General features: G+C 40.6%; 1 protein-coding gene across 1 annotated transcript in view; it reads right to left on the bottom strand.

Annotated features, from left to right (window-relative positions):
* Positions 1-11,542, bottom strand: part of exoc3l2a (exocyst complex component 3-like 2a) — a 14,503-nt gene extending 2,961 nt beyond the window's left edge. Inside the window, exons 1-12 of the mRNA XM_005740129.1 lie at positions 11,289-11,542; positions 8,320-8,891; positions 6,270-6,493; positions 5,082-5,829; positions 4,880-4,994; positions 4,685-4,795; positions 4,505-4,605; positions 4,275-4,385; positions 4,045-4,180; positions 2,611-2,733; positions 2,352-2,507; positions 885-1,006 (exon numbers count right to left, since the gene is read on the bottom strand). Coding sequence (XP_005740186.1) covers positions 885-1,006; positions 2,352-2,507; positions 2,611-2,733; positions 4,045-4,180; positions 4,275-4,385; positions 4,505-4,605; positions 4,685-4,795; positions 4,880-4,994; positions 5,082-5,829; positions 6,270-6,493; positions 8,320-8,867 — 2,495 coding nt within the window. The 5' untranslated portion in view covers positions 8,868-8,891; positions 11,289-11,542. The remainder of the gene's footprint in view (positions 1-884; positions 1,007-2,351; positions 2,508-2,610; positions 2,734-4,044; positions 4,181-4,274; positions 4,386-4,504; positions 4,606-4,684; positions 4,796-4,879; positions 4,995-5,081; positions 5,830-6,269; positions 6,494-8,319; positions 8,892-11,288) is intronic.
* Between the last annotated feature and the right edge of the window lie 3,086 nt (positions 11,543-14,628).

Raw genomic sequence — 14,628 nt, 5'->3', positions numbered from 1 at the left:
TACCTCTGGTGCAAATTACTGACCTCTGTCATCATTTTAGGTGGGGGAACTTGCACAATCGGTGGCTGACTAAATACTTTTTTGCCCCACTGTAAATGAGAAAATGATTTTGATAACTACCAGCAGCTGTGGCATAAACCTTACATTGGGTGGTGATCTAATAAAATTGTTAAGCACTGTATTTTATTTATCATTGGATTTTTTCATACTTTTTATCCACAATATGTAGACACAGCCATATGTGCACAATGTGACTCTTAAGGTAGATAAATAAAAGACTCGGGAAATCCTGCATTTGATCTCCTGAAAGACTTGCGGGTCTGTCATAAGGTACAAAGAAATGCAGCAAGTTAATGTGTCTCTAGGTCTGAACTGCTACTTTTTCTCTTCTCTTCCACACCTTTCTCTCTCTGACTCAAAGAGTGGCACCAGTCTGTCTCCTGCAGGATGGCAGGAACAGGAAGTATTCGGCAGCAGCTTCCTGTCTGTTCCTTGGAGGGTTATGCGTCACGTGCATTAGGTCGAAAACCGTCACTAATGTGAGTCTTAATCTGTGCACAAACAGGCTGGAACTCCCCCCCAGAGGCTTGTCTGCTTCATCCATTCTCAAAACAGACCCGCACCGCTCCAAAAATAGCAAAGTTAATGTAGATATGTTTCCGCGCTCCTTTTCCTTGTTTTGATCCATTGCAACAAAACAACATATGCAGGCTTACATTTTTCTTGTTTTAGCGCAGTGCCAAAAACAACACAGCGAATGTGTAGCCGTAAGCATAAAAGAATATAGGACCTTTGGGAGGGACCAGTGCAGAGAGCATCTGTTTTATAGATGTTTCCTGGTTGTAACATTTCAAGACTGTTCATTTGGGGGGGGGAATCCTTACCGTATATCTGGAAATTCTTTCACCAGGACAGCCACCTCCATTTGGATGGAGGGCGTGTCCTCCAGGAGAATGATGTCAGCAAGGTGACAGATGATGCTGTCCAACCAGGAGGAGCTCGATTCCTGAGGCAGAGAAGAGGCGACAATTCATTCACAGGAAACTCAGGACTACAAGATAAATCAAGTACTTTGAACGTCAGTAAGACTACAAAAGTAGCATATAAATGCAAGCACGCTACATAAATAAATATAAATCTGTCAAGTTGGACAGCTGTGCTTTTGTTTGAACTTATAATGTCGTTTGGGCACTTAGTTCTGGTGATTACACCTAAAATACCTCAAATACAGTGGATGAAATTTCAAAACACATAAAAGGCTAAAGGCTGGCATCCTTGCACATCTAATGGTAATGTATTGTTAGATATAAAAGTCATAAAAGATTCTGCAGACATCTATGGTCACTGTTTACAAGACACATGCACTTGAATGTGCAAAAGTTTCAAAGAAAAACAGTGAGCGAGAGACGAGACATTGGATGGACAGAATGAGAAGAAATGGACTGCAAGAAGACACGAGTTCCACTTATTTATTATCATTGCCCATCCAAATGACCTCTTCTTAAGTCTTAATGTGTTTTTCAGGCAAGAAGTGACAAGCAGTTTAGTGAACAATGAAACCCACAGAGGAAGCACAGGTTAATGCCTCTGGAGGCCAAACACTTAGGAATTTGATTAGTGAATACCAGACCTCAACCTCTGCTTTCCCAGTTCTTGTTTTTTTCTCAGGAACACTGAGGAAAAGAGAGGTTGCTTGCCACTCACTAAAAATAACAACGTCTTTTTTTGGTGGTCGTTAAAAACTCATCCTCCCCCCAATGCTCCTAAGTTCCCAGTTTCCACAGAAACTTCATCCCACTCCTCAGCGAAAAAGGCCATCAAGGCCATTCCAGAGCCACATCAAAGTGCGCCAGCTGACAGGAACAGGAAGTTTCCTCCGAACACAGCAGCTTCCTGTTGTCAGCTGAGGTGACGGACACTTGTTTGAACTTGTAGATAGAAAGGGGGCAAATGCCATGCCGTCAGGCCTCGTTGTTTGACTCCCTCTTCCCCACTTTGGCAAGTGCTAACGTAAGCCCGGTTCATCCATCTCCATCTCACTGACGGCAGCCATTTTTCAGAGCTCAGTCCTGTATCAACACTGTCTGAGTTATTCCTGACCTAGGAAATTCCAGGGTCAGGCTCCAGTCACAGCCGGCACACTCTTTCCCCCTCCCCATTCCAAGTTTTTGAGAATCAGCACTTTGGATCTGTTTGTGCTCCCCGGAAACATAACCACTACTTGTGTCTTGGACTCTGTGAATTTCCTTCTCCATATTTGGAGACCATTAGCACTCTAAAATATACTTTTCTTTTCCACACTAACACAGTCTAATAAAAAAAAATGTTTTGTGTCTGCAGACCAGACTTACCAGATCCTTAAAGAGTCCTTTGAGCTGCTTGGCCTCATCTTGCAGGCGGAAAGCCACCCTCTTCCTCATCTTGGAGGATGTGCACATGAGGCGTCCCCTCATAATGGCTCTCACATACTCCACTAGGACCCGCCGGTGCACCTCACCCACCAGTGTCTGTCAGTCATAACAGCAATTGTAGATTAGCTATAGTTTTATATAGTTTCATACCTTTATACATTGAAAATGTTATCGACTACCATTTCAAACATGTATTGACCTGATAGGGTGGAGAGTCCATCCTTCTAAATTTCTTGAAATGCTGTTTAATACTGGCTTCAATAGCCTCGAAGGCCTCTGTGTTGTTCAGCCACTTTCTCTTCATCAGTTTGTCAAAGAAGGGCTAGAAAGGCAACAGACAAAGTACAGATTAAGAACAGATTTAGGTTTGGTAAACCTAACCAAGGAAGGAAAACAGCAGATTAGCCTGGGTAAAAGACTGAAAGTGAGCACACAACGACGTGTGCTGCTGGCAAAGTTTCTGGGCTGCCTTTCCTCATAACAGCCATCCCTCAAGAGTCTCTCCATCAAAAGCAATGCATTATCAGGGGCTGTAACATCTAGTCCTTTTAACTGAATTAGTGTGGATGGTTTTATTACTTGAAATTTCAGATATAGGAATGAAGTAAAGACTGTACTTTATACTCATTGTTTATTATTATTATCATTATTATCATCATCACATTGGACAGTTGTATTTATTAGCTGTTTTTGTCTAAACGGCTAACGAAACAGCTAACGAAACAGCTAACGAAACAGCTAATGATACACTAAACAGCTGTGTGTACACAAAACACTTCTGCCCAAATACTGACTTTTCATGTATTACATGTAAGTTCTCCATATAATTCGGTGTATTATCAAAATAATAAACGACACAAGTATGTGACCAGAAACTTAGCTACAAAAAAATACTGTTTTGTTTTAGCTTACCTGTCATGAACACAAATCTGCCAGAAACTTGTTCAGAACTAATAATAAGTAAACTTAATGAAATGAATTTGTGCTTTGTACCAAAAGCATAACCTTCAACCACTAAAACTATTTTTCTGTTCAGGAATGCAAGTAAATAACTGTAACTTTGTATCTTAACCTGATAAATAATAATGTGCTTTAATGTTTTTTTCTTTTTGTACAGTAAATTGAAAAATTCTTTGATAAGAAAAATAATTATATTTTAGCATTAAAATATAATTTTATTGAAGAGCTTGTGCATACTGGAGCAACCATTGCAGTGACACACACAATAATTTTGCCGATTACCATTACAGTACTGTTAATTTAGGGTAGCTGTGGAACATTATTAGTTCATTCCCTCTTTTTAAGTCCACCCTCAAAACTCATCTGTTTAAAATTGCTTATGTTTAAACCTCTGTATGCTCTTAATTTTTATCTGTTATTCTTATTATTGTGTATATTTCCAGTTTTTGTGTTTTTATCTGTTGTATAGTGTCCTTGGGTGCTTTGAAAGGCGCTATTTTTAAATAAAATGTATTATTATTATTATTATTATTATTATTATTATTATTATTATTATTATTATTATTGGGTGATGCTCTCATAAATTTGTTAAGCACAGCACATCTGGGTCATGATCGTAATTATGTTTCCGGAAAACCATCTTTCAGATGAATCTTGCCACTGTCCTACTCACTCTGATGTGGTCAAATAGCCTGTCAGTCAGCACCCTCACTGACTGGTTGATGATCCTGTCCAATGAGGAGTTGGCTTTCTGCGCAGATTCCTCACTGCCCTGTGGGTCACACTGCCTGCAGCGGTCCACAAAGGATCTACACATTGCACAAGAAATATAACATGTCAGTTTAGTTTCTGTAGCTCTTTTAGAAAATGTTCCGATATGAAGTTTCACTGATCTTTGCCAACCTGAGAGGAGGGCAGCAGTTAACCAGAGCTATAGTCCTTGACACATATCCATCTCCTCGGTCTCCAAATTCTGCCTGACTGTCATGAAACATCTCCACCTTCCTCTGGAAACTGAATGCATAGAGGTTTTATGAGAACACTTTCAATACAAATACTCTCTCTCTCTTTCTCAGTAGATAGATATATAGATATGATTTAACAGCTATAACCTTAAACTACTGTCCACACACCTGTAAATGAAGTCAGCCAATCCAATGAGACTGCAGCGAGCCACTCTTGCTCCTAGAAACTGGTTCACAGATGTAGATCTGTCCAAATCCACCTTTACCCTCTGAAATTTTAAAAGACATGAGTGATAAGACAGAGGTTTCATTCAAGGAAAATGTTACTGAAATAGTACGGCTTTGTACCTGGATTACTGAGCATGCTAGGTGAGACTGATACTCCTCTATGTGCAAAGTCTGGGCCCACCGCCTCTCCTCTTCATCCAGCACATGGATCAGCTCTGTTGTCACCTTATCCTGAAAATTGAAAAAGCAGGAAATTTAAATGCATCACTTATCCACATTTTCCCAGCAACAGACATTCAAACACTCTTTTCTCACCCTGACTACACTAATGCAGTCTTGTTCCAGCCTATCCACTGTCTCTTGAGGCAGAATACCATCCAGTGTTCTGTAGTTGATGGGTGTGGTGGTCCCGATTGTTCCTAGGACATCCCTGGTGGGAAAGAATTAATTTAAAAATTTAACTAGGAATAAAGACTTGTTGTGTGTGTCGTTATTGGAGCAGGCAATCATTACCAACCTGTTGTAGATGTTGTAGAACCAGTCAAGTAGTGAGTATACGTCTGTGATCTGCAGTGGGCCACTGGTAATAGTGCGAAGACGTTTGGCCACAGCTCGATGGTAACTTTCCACATACACCTGGAAGGCTGCAAACTCCTCTGGGTAAATGGATATAGCGTTCCTTCTCGCTGCATCCAGATCATCCACCATTCGACACTTCAGGCGCTCCAGATATGAGGCCAACTGGCCTGCTTGGGTGTCTACCTGATGTGGCAGGCTCCAGTCTGCAGCCTCCGCTACAGCCTGCCTCCACTTCATCTTCAGTCGCCGGGGACGCTGGCTGGGCTGGATGCGGGGGACCTCTTGCTCTGGCTTAGTCTCCTCCCTCAGAGCCCAGGCAGCATCAGCATGCTCCTCCTGCTGGATTACCAGCACCACCAGACCAAGGTTGGGGCCAGCACTAGGCTGGCGGAGTGACTCCCGCACCACATCCCACATCTCCTTCTGAAGGGCTTCATACAGGAGCTCCACATCCTTAGCTTTTCTCCGGCTTGAGTCCAAAGTCGCATTAGAGCTGAGGGACTCATCAAAGGAAGAGGACAAACACAACATGCTGGGTGGAGTACTGGGACACAGGGTAGGAGTAAGGGTAGGAGGAGTTGTGTTTGGCAGGAGAGACAGGAGCTCACACTCTCGCTCCAGTTCCTGAATGTGTGTGTCAGCCAGGAGAAGGTCCCTGTGATTGACCAGCTGTAAGATCTCCAGAACTGTGGGAAACCAGAAGAGAAACACAAGTTTAGAGGTAATAGGTTTAGTGACAAATATGTTAATGCACGTATCTCATTCAGCAGCTGTGCATGTACCTGGCTGACAAACTCGCCTGTTTGTTGCAGGTTTGTCTGCACATTCCTCTGTTCCTGATAAAATTCCCTGCCGGAGTCTCCAAACAGTAGCTGGACTGAATTATCTAGAGGAAGCTGGGGAACATTTCTGACCCTACTTCCTCTCCTTTTCAGCCTGATGGTAAGTGAGCGCAGTGGCTCCCAAGTGAAAAGTTTTAACCTCATCAGAGGATTGTCTAGGTTTCAACAACTGCTGTTCAAATTTGACCTGAAATATTAACTAATGTAATGTAGATTCTTTGCTAAAGTCTACAGGGTCACTTGGAAAGTAATTTTTTTTTTTTTATCGACTTCTTAATTATTACCTGAGAGGGGCTCTCTGGTTTTCACTACTGGATCCTCTGCCTCCTCCTCCATTTCCTCCTCCGCCTCTTGGGATGCCTTGTCTGACATGGATTCCCTCTTTAGCTTGCCCAGACTGACCATCCTGAGGAAGGATGATCGCCTGGAAGTCTCTACCTCGTTGCCTACGCTCAGGTCTCCACAGGGCAGGCTTTCTCTGCGCTCCTCCTTCCGTCGACCAGTGAAGCTGCAGAACATCCACAGCAACGACAAAGAGCATAAATCATGGCCCTAAATGATGCAAGGACTTTAATGAGTGCATGAGGTTTGTATTGTCCTGTACGGAGTTCCTAGGAAAACCTATGCTTTGAGTGCCACACATTCACAGTGTTGCTGCCGTGTGTGGCTACCTCGTCTAAAAATAGTCCCATTGAGTGAGGACAGCAAGTACACAACATGCCACTGAAAAACAAAAGAGGTTCCTTAGATCAACAAGTTACCACAGCAAATTACACAACCGCTTAGGAAATAAGGGCACTATATGTTATTCTGTCACTGACCAGGAAACAGGACTTTTATTCTCAGTCGCTGAAAAACTATTTTTTAATGCAATCAAAAGCATCATATGAGTCCAATGAGCATAGAGTTGCTTCACATAAGTGACATACAGTTGTCATCAGAATTTACATGGCTGTGAATATCACGGTAATTTGGGTGCTTGATTTCTTTGAAATGTTCTTTTTCCAGTCCTACATCTTTAATGACTTAAAAATTAACCAAAAATTGTTTGCACAAATTTTCTTTCGTTTTGGATTTTCTCTAATCCACACAGGGTCAAAGGTATATACAGGCTTAAAGAAATACAGATGCCCCCACTAATATTTGTTGCTTAGATAGTTGCGCCTGAACTTCTGATCACCGACAAGCTCCTGGCATAATTCTTGCTGGATATTTGACCTGTGCTCTTGGCAGAATTAGTAAAAAATTTATTTAAATTGGTTGGTTTCCTGGCACAAATCCAGCATAGTCCAGAATTTTTCAACGGGGTTGAGGTCTGGGATTTGGGAAGGCCATGCCAGAAGTTTAATATTAGCCTATTCCAGAACCATTTTAATGTGCGTTTTTACATTATTGCCCCATTGGATCACCCAGTTATGTCAAGGTTTAAAGCGTCTGCCTAATTTGGTAGATGGTAAATGGACTGGTTCTTATGTAGTGGTTTTCTACTCTACTCGAGCACTCAAAGCAAACAGTAGCTTACCAATGCTGAACGCTGAACACTGGCACAGGTTTGAAAGCCTCTTCCAAACGTACCTCTTTTAACTGTGACTCAGTCTTGTCTCATCTGACAATAAAACTTTCCCACAAGGCATTTGGCTCGTCCACATAGGGAGCTACAAATTTCTACAAATGGATTAACCCTGAAATGTAAAACTTGCTTCACTGACAGTTATGCCAGCAGTTTTTCTGGGTTATGGTTAGGGATGTTTCTGAATATTCTAGCCAATTTTTATTTTTAGAACTTGTGCTTTCAAATGATGAGCTCAGAATCTGCAGTTTTGTGGAAATGACTAAGACACCTTCCCAGCTTAAATTTACGTAAATTTAGAGTTCTTATTAATCATCTTTTCCCACACACTTCTCTGGATTTTCCCATTGTTACGAGTATTAGTTAATCCCATGTGTGCTGTGAGCTGTGAAACACATCCTTTTTATGCTGACAAAGATAAAGTACCAGTTGTAGTCAATGGTGATCACTAATGAGAAGTTAGTAGGCCTCGGCAAGTTAAAAGACATTCAGTGGACCTTCAGTGTCACCTATTAAAAGATTCAAGTGAGTGTATGAATATATTTTAGCCTATATGTATACATTTGGCCCTGTGTGGATGTGACAAAATCCAATGTCAATTCAAACTTGTACACTCAAAGTGCAAAAGCATGCTGCACAATGATTACACCTGGAAAAAAGAACATTTAGGTCAATGATGAGTGAATGTAAACGTCAAACCACAACTGTACCACAGGTTAAATTGTTTAAAAACTGCTTTCTTTCTACTCCAAATCTCTCCTCACCGAAGCAGGGTCATTATTCCCTCTGAGCTCCTGCGTAGTCCTTTTCTTTTCTCTTTCTCTGCTGGTAGTGTATTTGAATCTCCAGGGCTGTAGTGTGGGGTGCTGTTCCCCCATACACTCCGTCCTGATATGCGAAGCCCCTTTCCCAATTTTCCAAGGGTCTTAAGGGGAGACACTCCACAGATCCGCTCAAGGGTCCCCCGCAGTGGCTTCACTTTAGGATTCCCTGCCCCGTGTTTCCCAGCATTTACCTCGTTCTCCTCCTCTTCACCATCACAGGACAACTTCAGCTGGAGGTTACCCTTGACCTCCCCCATAATGAGGCCCATGTCACCTCTGTTCCTGTCATCATCATCATCCAGGTCCACATCCTCAAAGGGGTTCAGGTTCTTGTTTAGATCCTTCAGTTCATTAAGCTCCTTCAGGTCCTTGAGCTCGTTCAAGTCCCTGATGTCTAAGTCTAGGCGAGGCAGAATCAGTTCACCGTTCACTCTGGGGAACTCGTGGCAGCTCTTGGATCTTCCCGGGAGTTTCTTCAGAATGGGCATGGTTGCATTTAATACGTTAACAAACTGCAAAACAAAGATAATGTGTAAGATCTAGGAAAAATGTTTTCTTTTCTTTTTCTTTTAATTTAGATTTTTGTTTGTAATTTTATGGAAATACTTAGGATGGAACAACTGGGATAAAACACAACCTACAGAGATCTGTCAACATTACCCACAGTTAACATTAACTAGGACATGAGTACCAGACATACCCGGGCTTTAACCTACCAAGATAAGAGCAAAATAATATAATTTCATGCCCCAAAGAATTCAGAAACAGTCCTGGATCAGAGGTTTCATTTCAAACTACTTATAAGTGAACTCATTTTAAACTAAAAGTTAAAATAACTTTAAATGACATTTTTTATATAAGAGTTGGTTTGTGACCTTTTTTCAGTTCTAATATAAGGTGATGAAACTGAGTTTTTGCTGTTCTTCTTGGCCTGATTTACACCTTAGTGACAAAACAGTTTCCAGGGAAACACAAATAGTCAGTTTCATACCGAGAATCCAGGTGGTGTCACATTAGTTTCAAATATACGAGTATGTGACAAATTAAAGGAAAAAAGTAGAACTTTTGATCCTTAAAGTGATGGGATCTGGTGACTCTGCGGTGGGCAAGTTATTGACAAAGTTCTGGAGCCACTCGTCGCCTTGTAGGGAATTGTCACTGCACATCAGAGCAAAATGTTCACCTTTATCCCTCTATGAAACATTTCTGTCCTGGTGGGAGTGACAAAAAGCCAAAGCGACAACAATAGGGCATTAGAGCTCCCTGAATACTTTCATGTGAAATATATTTGACCTTCATAGTAAGAAGAACGCAACACAATGGGTAGTGTATATCCTATAGCAGTGCTGTTATTGTGCTCTCTAGTGCTGGAATATCCTTTTGAAGAATGCCGTTTCATCCCCCGAACAAGACTTAGAGAAAAGAAGCTAAGGTGCTGTTCAGGTGATATGTATTGGCTAATATACGCAAGACTGCACACAGCCCTGGGTGGGATATTGGTGAGAAACAGGACAGCTAGTTCTTAAGTGCTTAAGTAACTTTACTACCTATTAAAGGTATCTAAAGATTGTTTTTCACTTCCAGTTTTTAAAAAAAATCAAGTCATTGTGCTGTTATACGTAGAAAACATAAAATTGTCTGCTCTCATGCGTTGCATATTCAATGAGCTAATTTTTACAGAATCTTAAAAAGTACTGAAGGCAAAAAGCACCCCCTGCTGACTCAACATTATATTAACACCAGGCCTACAGTAGATGCGACTGATATATAATTTTATTGCTGTTTTTGTCTGACTCTCCATTTTTTTCTGCTTTGGCTGTTTTTCATTATTGTGTTTTTTTGCCTTATGATGTGGTCATAATATTTCATATGATTACTTGTGGTCAGATGTGGTGGTTACTTTTTTGGAACCCAGGAGTATGTTTTTCTTTCATTTGTACTTTTTCATTAATTCAGTAAGTATACTTTGTTTCACTTCCACTATAATGAGAGGCTACTGCTTCATGATCAAGAACAAGAAACAGTGTTTAGTTTCATACCGCATGCGATGCTGAAAAAATACTTTAGGTGCTTTAATAGTGATTAAAGTTTGCACGGTATCATGCCAAGCTCATTTCAGTCAGTTTTTACTCGTTATATGGGCTTCATTTTTAAATAATGACATTGAATAGAACAAATAGTAGCAGGGGAACAATTTTTTTTTTTTGCTTTGATGGAAGTGAAAGAGAGTTCTCCTTTTGTTTGTTCATCTTTGTTCCTGCCAACAGAAACAGCCAAACTCCAGACAGTGACAACAATTGATCTTTTGTTAGTAAAAATTCAGAACAGTGACTCGAGTTGAGATGGTTACTGTGATGCTTTGGCATTTGAATCCTTTAGTGTCTAGATGGAAAAATAATACTGAATGTTCATGATGAAGAAAGTAGACGAGTAGGGATGGTATTTATCAGTTGTGTCTTTTTTAAGAAGATGACCTCAAAGTTCATAAAATCAGTGTGACTGGCAAATGCTCAAAAGCCAGACATCAGCATTGTATTACACTTAGCAACTGGTGTGTTGATCAAATATGAACTGTGTATGATTTTTTTTCCTTGATATTCTTTCTTGATTTTTCTAAGCTGTTTATTTGTTTGTTTGTTTGTTTGTTTGTTTGTTTGTGTAATTAGCCAGGATAGGGAAACTCTTCCAAAAATGAAAAAAGTAAAGGAGGAACGGTGAATCAGTTTGGGGTTTTTTTCTAAACACAAAAATGACTACCCAACTTTAAGTATATATGTTACAGACAGAGGTGGTGAAAAACAGCCAAACACAATGATTTCCACATAAAAACAATCATTTGAACTTAAATCTCTATCACAACGGAAACAGTCAGTATGAAATTATAGATGATTGCAGAGGATCAGACTTACCTGATGACGATGCCTTGCTGTGTTTCAGTCCAATGTCATCCTGGAGTGTGTTGGCTAAACGAGCTGCCCGGCTGTAGAGTGTCTGTGATGAGTGTGAGAGCGTGTCTGAAAGTCCTCACTGACTCAAGAGAGCAATGTTGCTGCCTGCGGTTTCCTGATTTCCTGCGGTTTACCCTATTGTGGTTGAAGGTGATATGTTTTCCTGAGGAAAGGCTTGTCCCGTCCTTTCTCCCCCCCACACACACACCACAGACCCCCACCCCACCACCACCCTGTCCTGATCAGCCCCCGCACCGTGGGCCCCAAGTGTAATTAATTACACTAATTGTATTGACCTTAAGGTGAAGGAGGACAACACATCCCCATGTTTTGTTCTACGGTTGTGAATATCTCTACATTCTCTCTGTGTTTGTGAGTGTGGCTTCAGTAGAAAACGTAAAATGCGGATTATTCATTGTCAACAGCCATGAGGGAAAAGTCCCGTTCTTGCACTCTTACTTGAACGTCTTTGCATTACTGCAAAGTTTTACGTTCATCATAGCCGCGACAGAAGTCTAATGCAGGACAGAACAATTGAAGAATGCAGTGAGTTTGTAGAGTTTGAGCACGTGGACGGTTCAAAGTATTGTGAGTTTAAAAAAAAAAAAAAAGCAACATGTCAACAAGATGCAGTAACACATGAAGGGCCTTTATTCACGCTGGCTCCCTCCTGCCACCCAGTGTGCAGAGAGGTGTAGTGCAAAGGGTTGCGTTCTGCGTTTAGTCCAGTTCAGACATGATGACTGATGGAATTTTCTCATTTCTACTCATGTTTTCCATTATGAATGTCTCTCATCATCACGGTGGTTGGGTGAATTTCCGTTGTGTTTTGTGTGCTTTTGCAGCGTTTTTCTTATTGCTAGTGTTTTCTTACGTTGCGGTCCGTTTGGCCTCTCAGGGCCACCGTATCATACAGTCAGGGATGCTGTCCAGCATTGACTTGTTTTCTTTACAATAGGCTAGGCTGGTAGCTGAAATCAACTACGCTGCAAACACAAAGTACAATTTAATGTAACCTAGGTCAAATATAAATACAAATTTGATAAAATGCACTCATAAAACTTCAAACCTAAAGAGGTTTTGCTCTAAAACATCTAAATTTTAGAGCAAATAAGATAAAAGTAACAGCTTTGTCAGCCACTGAAAAGATACACACAGTGTATCATAAGTGACATGAAAACGACTGTGTCGTCAATGTCACGTTTCAGATATGTTTTTATAATGTGCTATTTCCAAGGACGCATGGCTAATATGATATGAATATGTTGTGTTCCAAAAAGCTCATAAAGATGTAGTGGTGAATATGTTGAACTTCAATTATCAAGATTCCTTTTGATTTGATTACAAACACAACAGCTTGTTAAAGATGAGCCCAGTCTCTAGCATTCATTAATCATTCACAACTTTCAGATGTCTAAAAGTTGTTAACAGCTTCACCAGATTGTAGTTTTAGTGGGTATGTTTAGATTCATAGAATGTGCATTTATAATAGTAAATTGAGTCAGCTGGAGTCTTTGAAACCATTAAAAGGTCAAAAGGTCAATACAGTTTAAATGTGTGTTTCCTAAAATGTGTTAAATATACAAACAGAGCCAGCAGGCTCTCAGTTTGAGGCCGAATTCTTGCTGTGATGAATACGTTCCCACAAAGGTCAGGATGAGCCAGGATGTTCGCCACACAAAAGACCCCTGCTGGGGCACCAGGTAAATGTCACACGTTAGTGTATACATTAACATCGTAACATATTTGCAGTGCCTCTATGAGTACAAATAAACACAAATCCTACAGCTGAATTATCTTACATTGCTTAAAGAGATCTTTTATTTGCGGAGATGGAGATTGGTATGTCATCTCGCTTCACCTAGCTAGAATTTGTATCGAATACTGCTACAAGACTCCATACCAGAACCTCCAGACATTCTCATGTCAAACCTATGCTGATCTCACTGCACTGGCTCCCCGTTTAGATTCAATTCCAAGGTCTGGTGTTCATTTTTAGGGCTCTGGATAACCCACCCACCTACACAAGCAAACTTTTGCAGCCATGTCACCAGCAGGGGCCTCGTTCTTCTGATCAGGGCTTTTTGTCAATTCCCAAAGCTCTCATAGAAATGATCTATGAGCTCACTGGACTCTTTTTAAAATGGCATGTCTTTCTTCTGAGCCTGAAGAAGTCACTTGGATGAAACGTTCCTCCCACTGGAAATCCTATGTCCAGATAAACAGTATAAACACTGGGAAAAGGAGTAAGTGGCCACCCTTACTCTCCCTGAAATTAAGTTTACTTCCAGAAGTATTAGTCCAAGGGTTTCTTCAAGTTAATGACTGCCTGTGTTTCCACAGTGGTCTATGTTTTTCTGCCTCCTGTCAAAATGTTATTTACTGCAAGCCTCACCCACATAGTTCCTCTACTTTTGAAATACTGCCCTTCAGTAGGGACTGCAGCACAAACTGCAAATTATATTTCCCCAAGCAGCTGGTGAGCTTTAGTAGTCCTGGTTGAGGAATGTTGTGGCCTTTGACACAAGCTGTTTTTTTTTAAAGTTCATAATTCACCATTGAACTTATGTGTCCCACATCCAGCTTAGACTACACATCTCAGCGAATTAGTGCAACCTCCTCCTGAAAACAAACATTATAACTGAACAAAATTATTTTATTAGACATTTCTTCAGGAGACTTTGGTTATTTTGCACAACTACAATTTAGTGAATATATCGACATAACTCACAACGTAGCAACACCAAAACTCAAACACAATATGAATAACAATGAAATATTAAAAAGCTACAGTGGATAAGCAATGCAACAGGATTATTTCCAGCGTTACATCATACCAGTATGTTAGATCCTTATCCTTTTTCTGTAATCATGACAATAAATAACCACTGGAATTTACCAGCTGTTAAATAAGTCACACGTATGTGCATGTGATTGAGCGGTGTTATTTCTAAACCCATGTTCATGTGCTCTGTGACACAGTTCTGTTCACACAGTGAATTTGTTGACCTAGAAGCCACCCTTGGATGTCACTTCAAAATCTGCTGTCAGTCCTGTTTTCCTTCATATACATTCATCCGTTACCACAACAGTTTCTGACACCAATTATATTTACGTAAGGAAAGTGACAAAGAGTACAAGTTAAGCGGTGTTTTGTTTTTCCAGTCAAGTAAACCTACATGTTTGTTTGTGTTTTAAGGTATAGTACGACGTTAAGGGACATATAGAACTGGCTAGACATAAAGACCAAAAATAGGGGGCAAAGCAAAGCTTCTTCTGTCTGAAAGTCACTCTCTCTCTC

The sequence above is a fragment of the Pundamilia nyererei genome, unplaced genomic scaffold, assembly GCF_000239375.1.
Source record: "Pundamilia nyererei isolate P.nyererei 1_Seehausen unplaced genomic scaffold, PunNye1.0 scaffold00097, whole genome shotgun sequence".
Taxonomy (NCBI): Eukaryota; Metazoa; Chordata; class Actinopteri; order Cichliformes; family Cichlidae; genus Pundamilia; species Pundamilia nyererei.
Note: the sequence above shows the minus strand (reverse complement) of the source record. Positions and strands in the feature narration are given on the sequence as shown.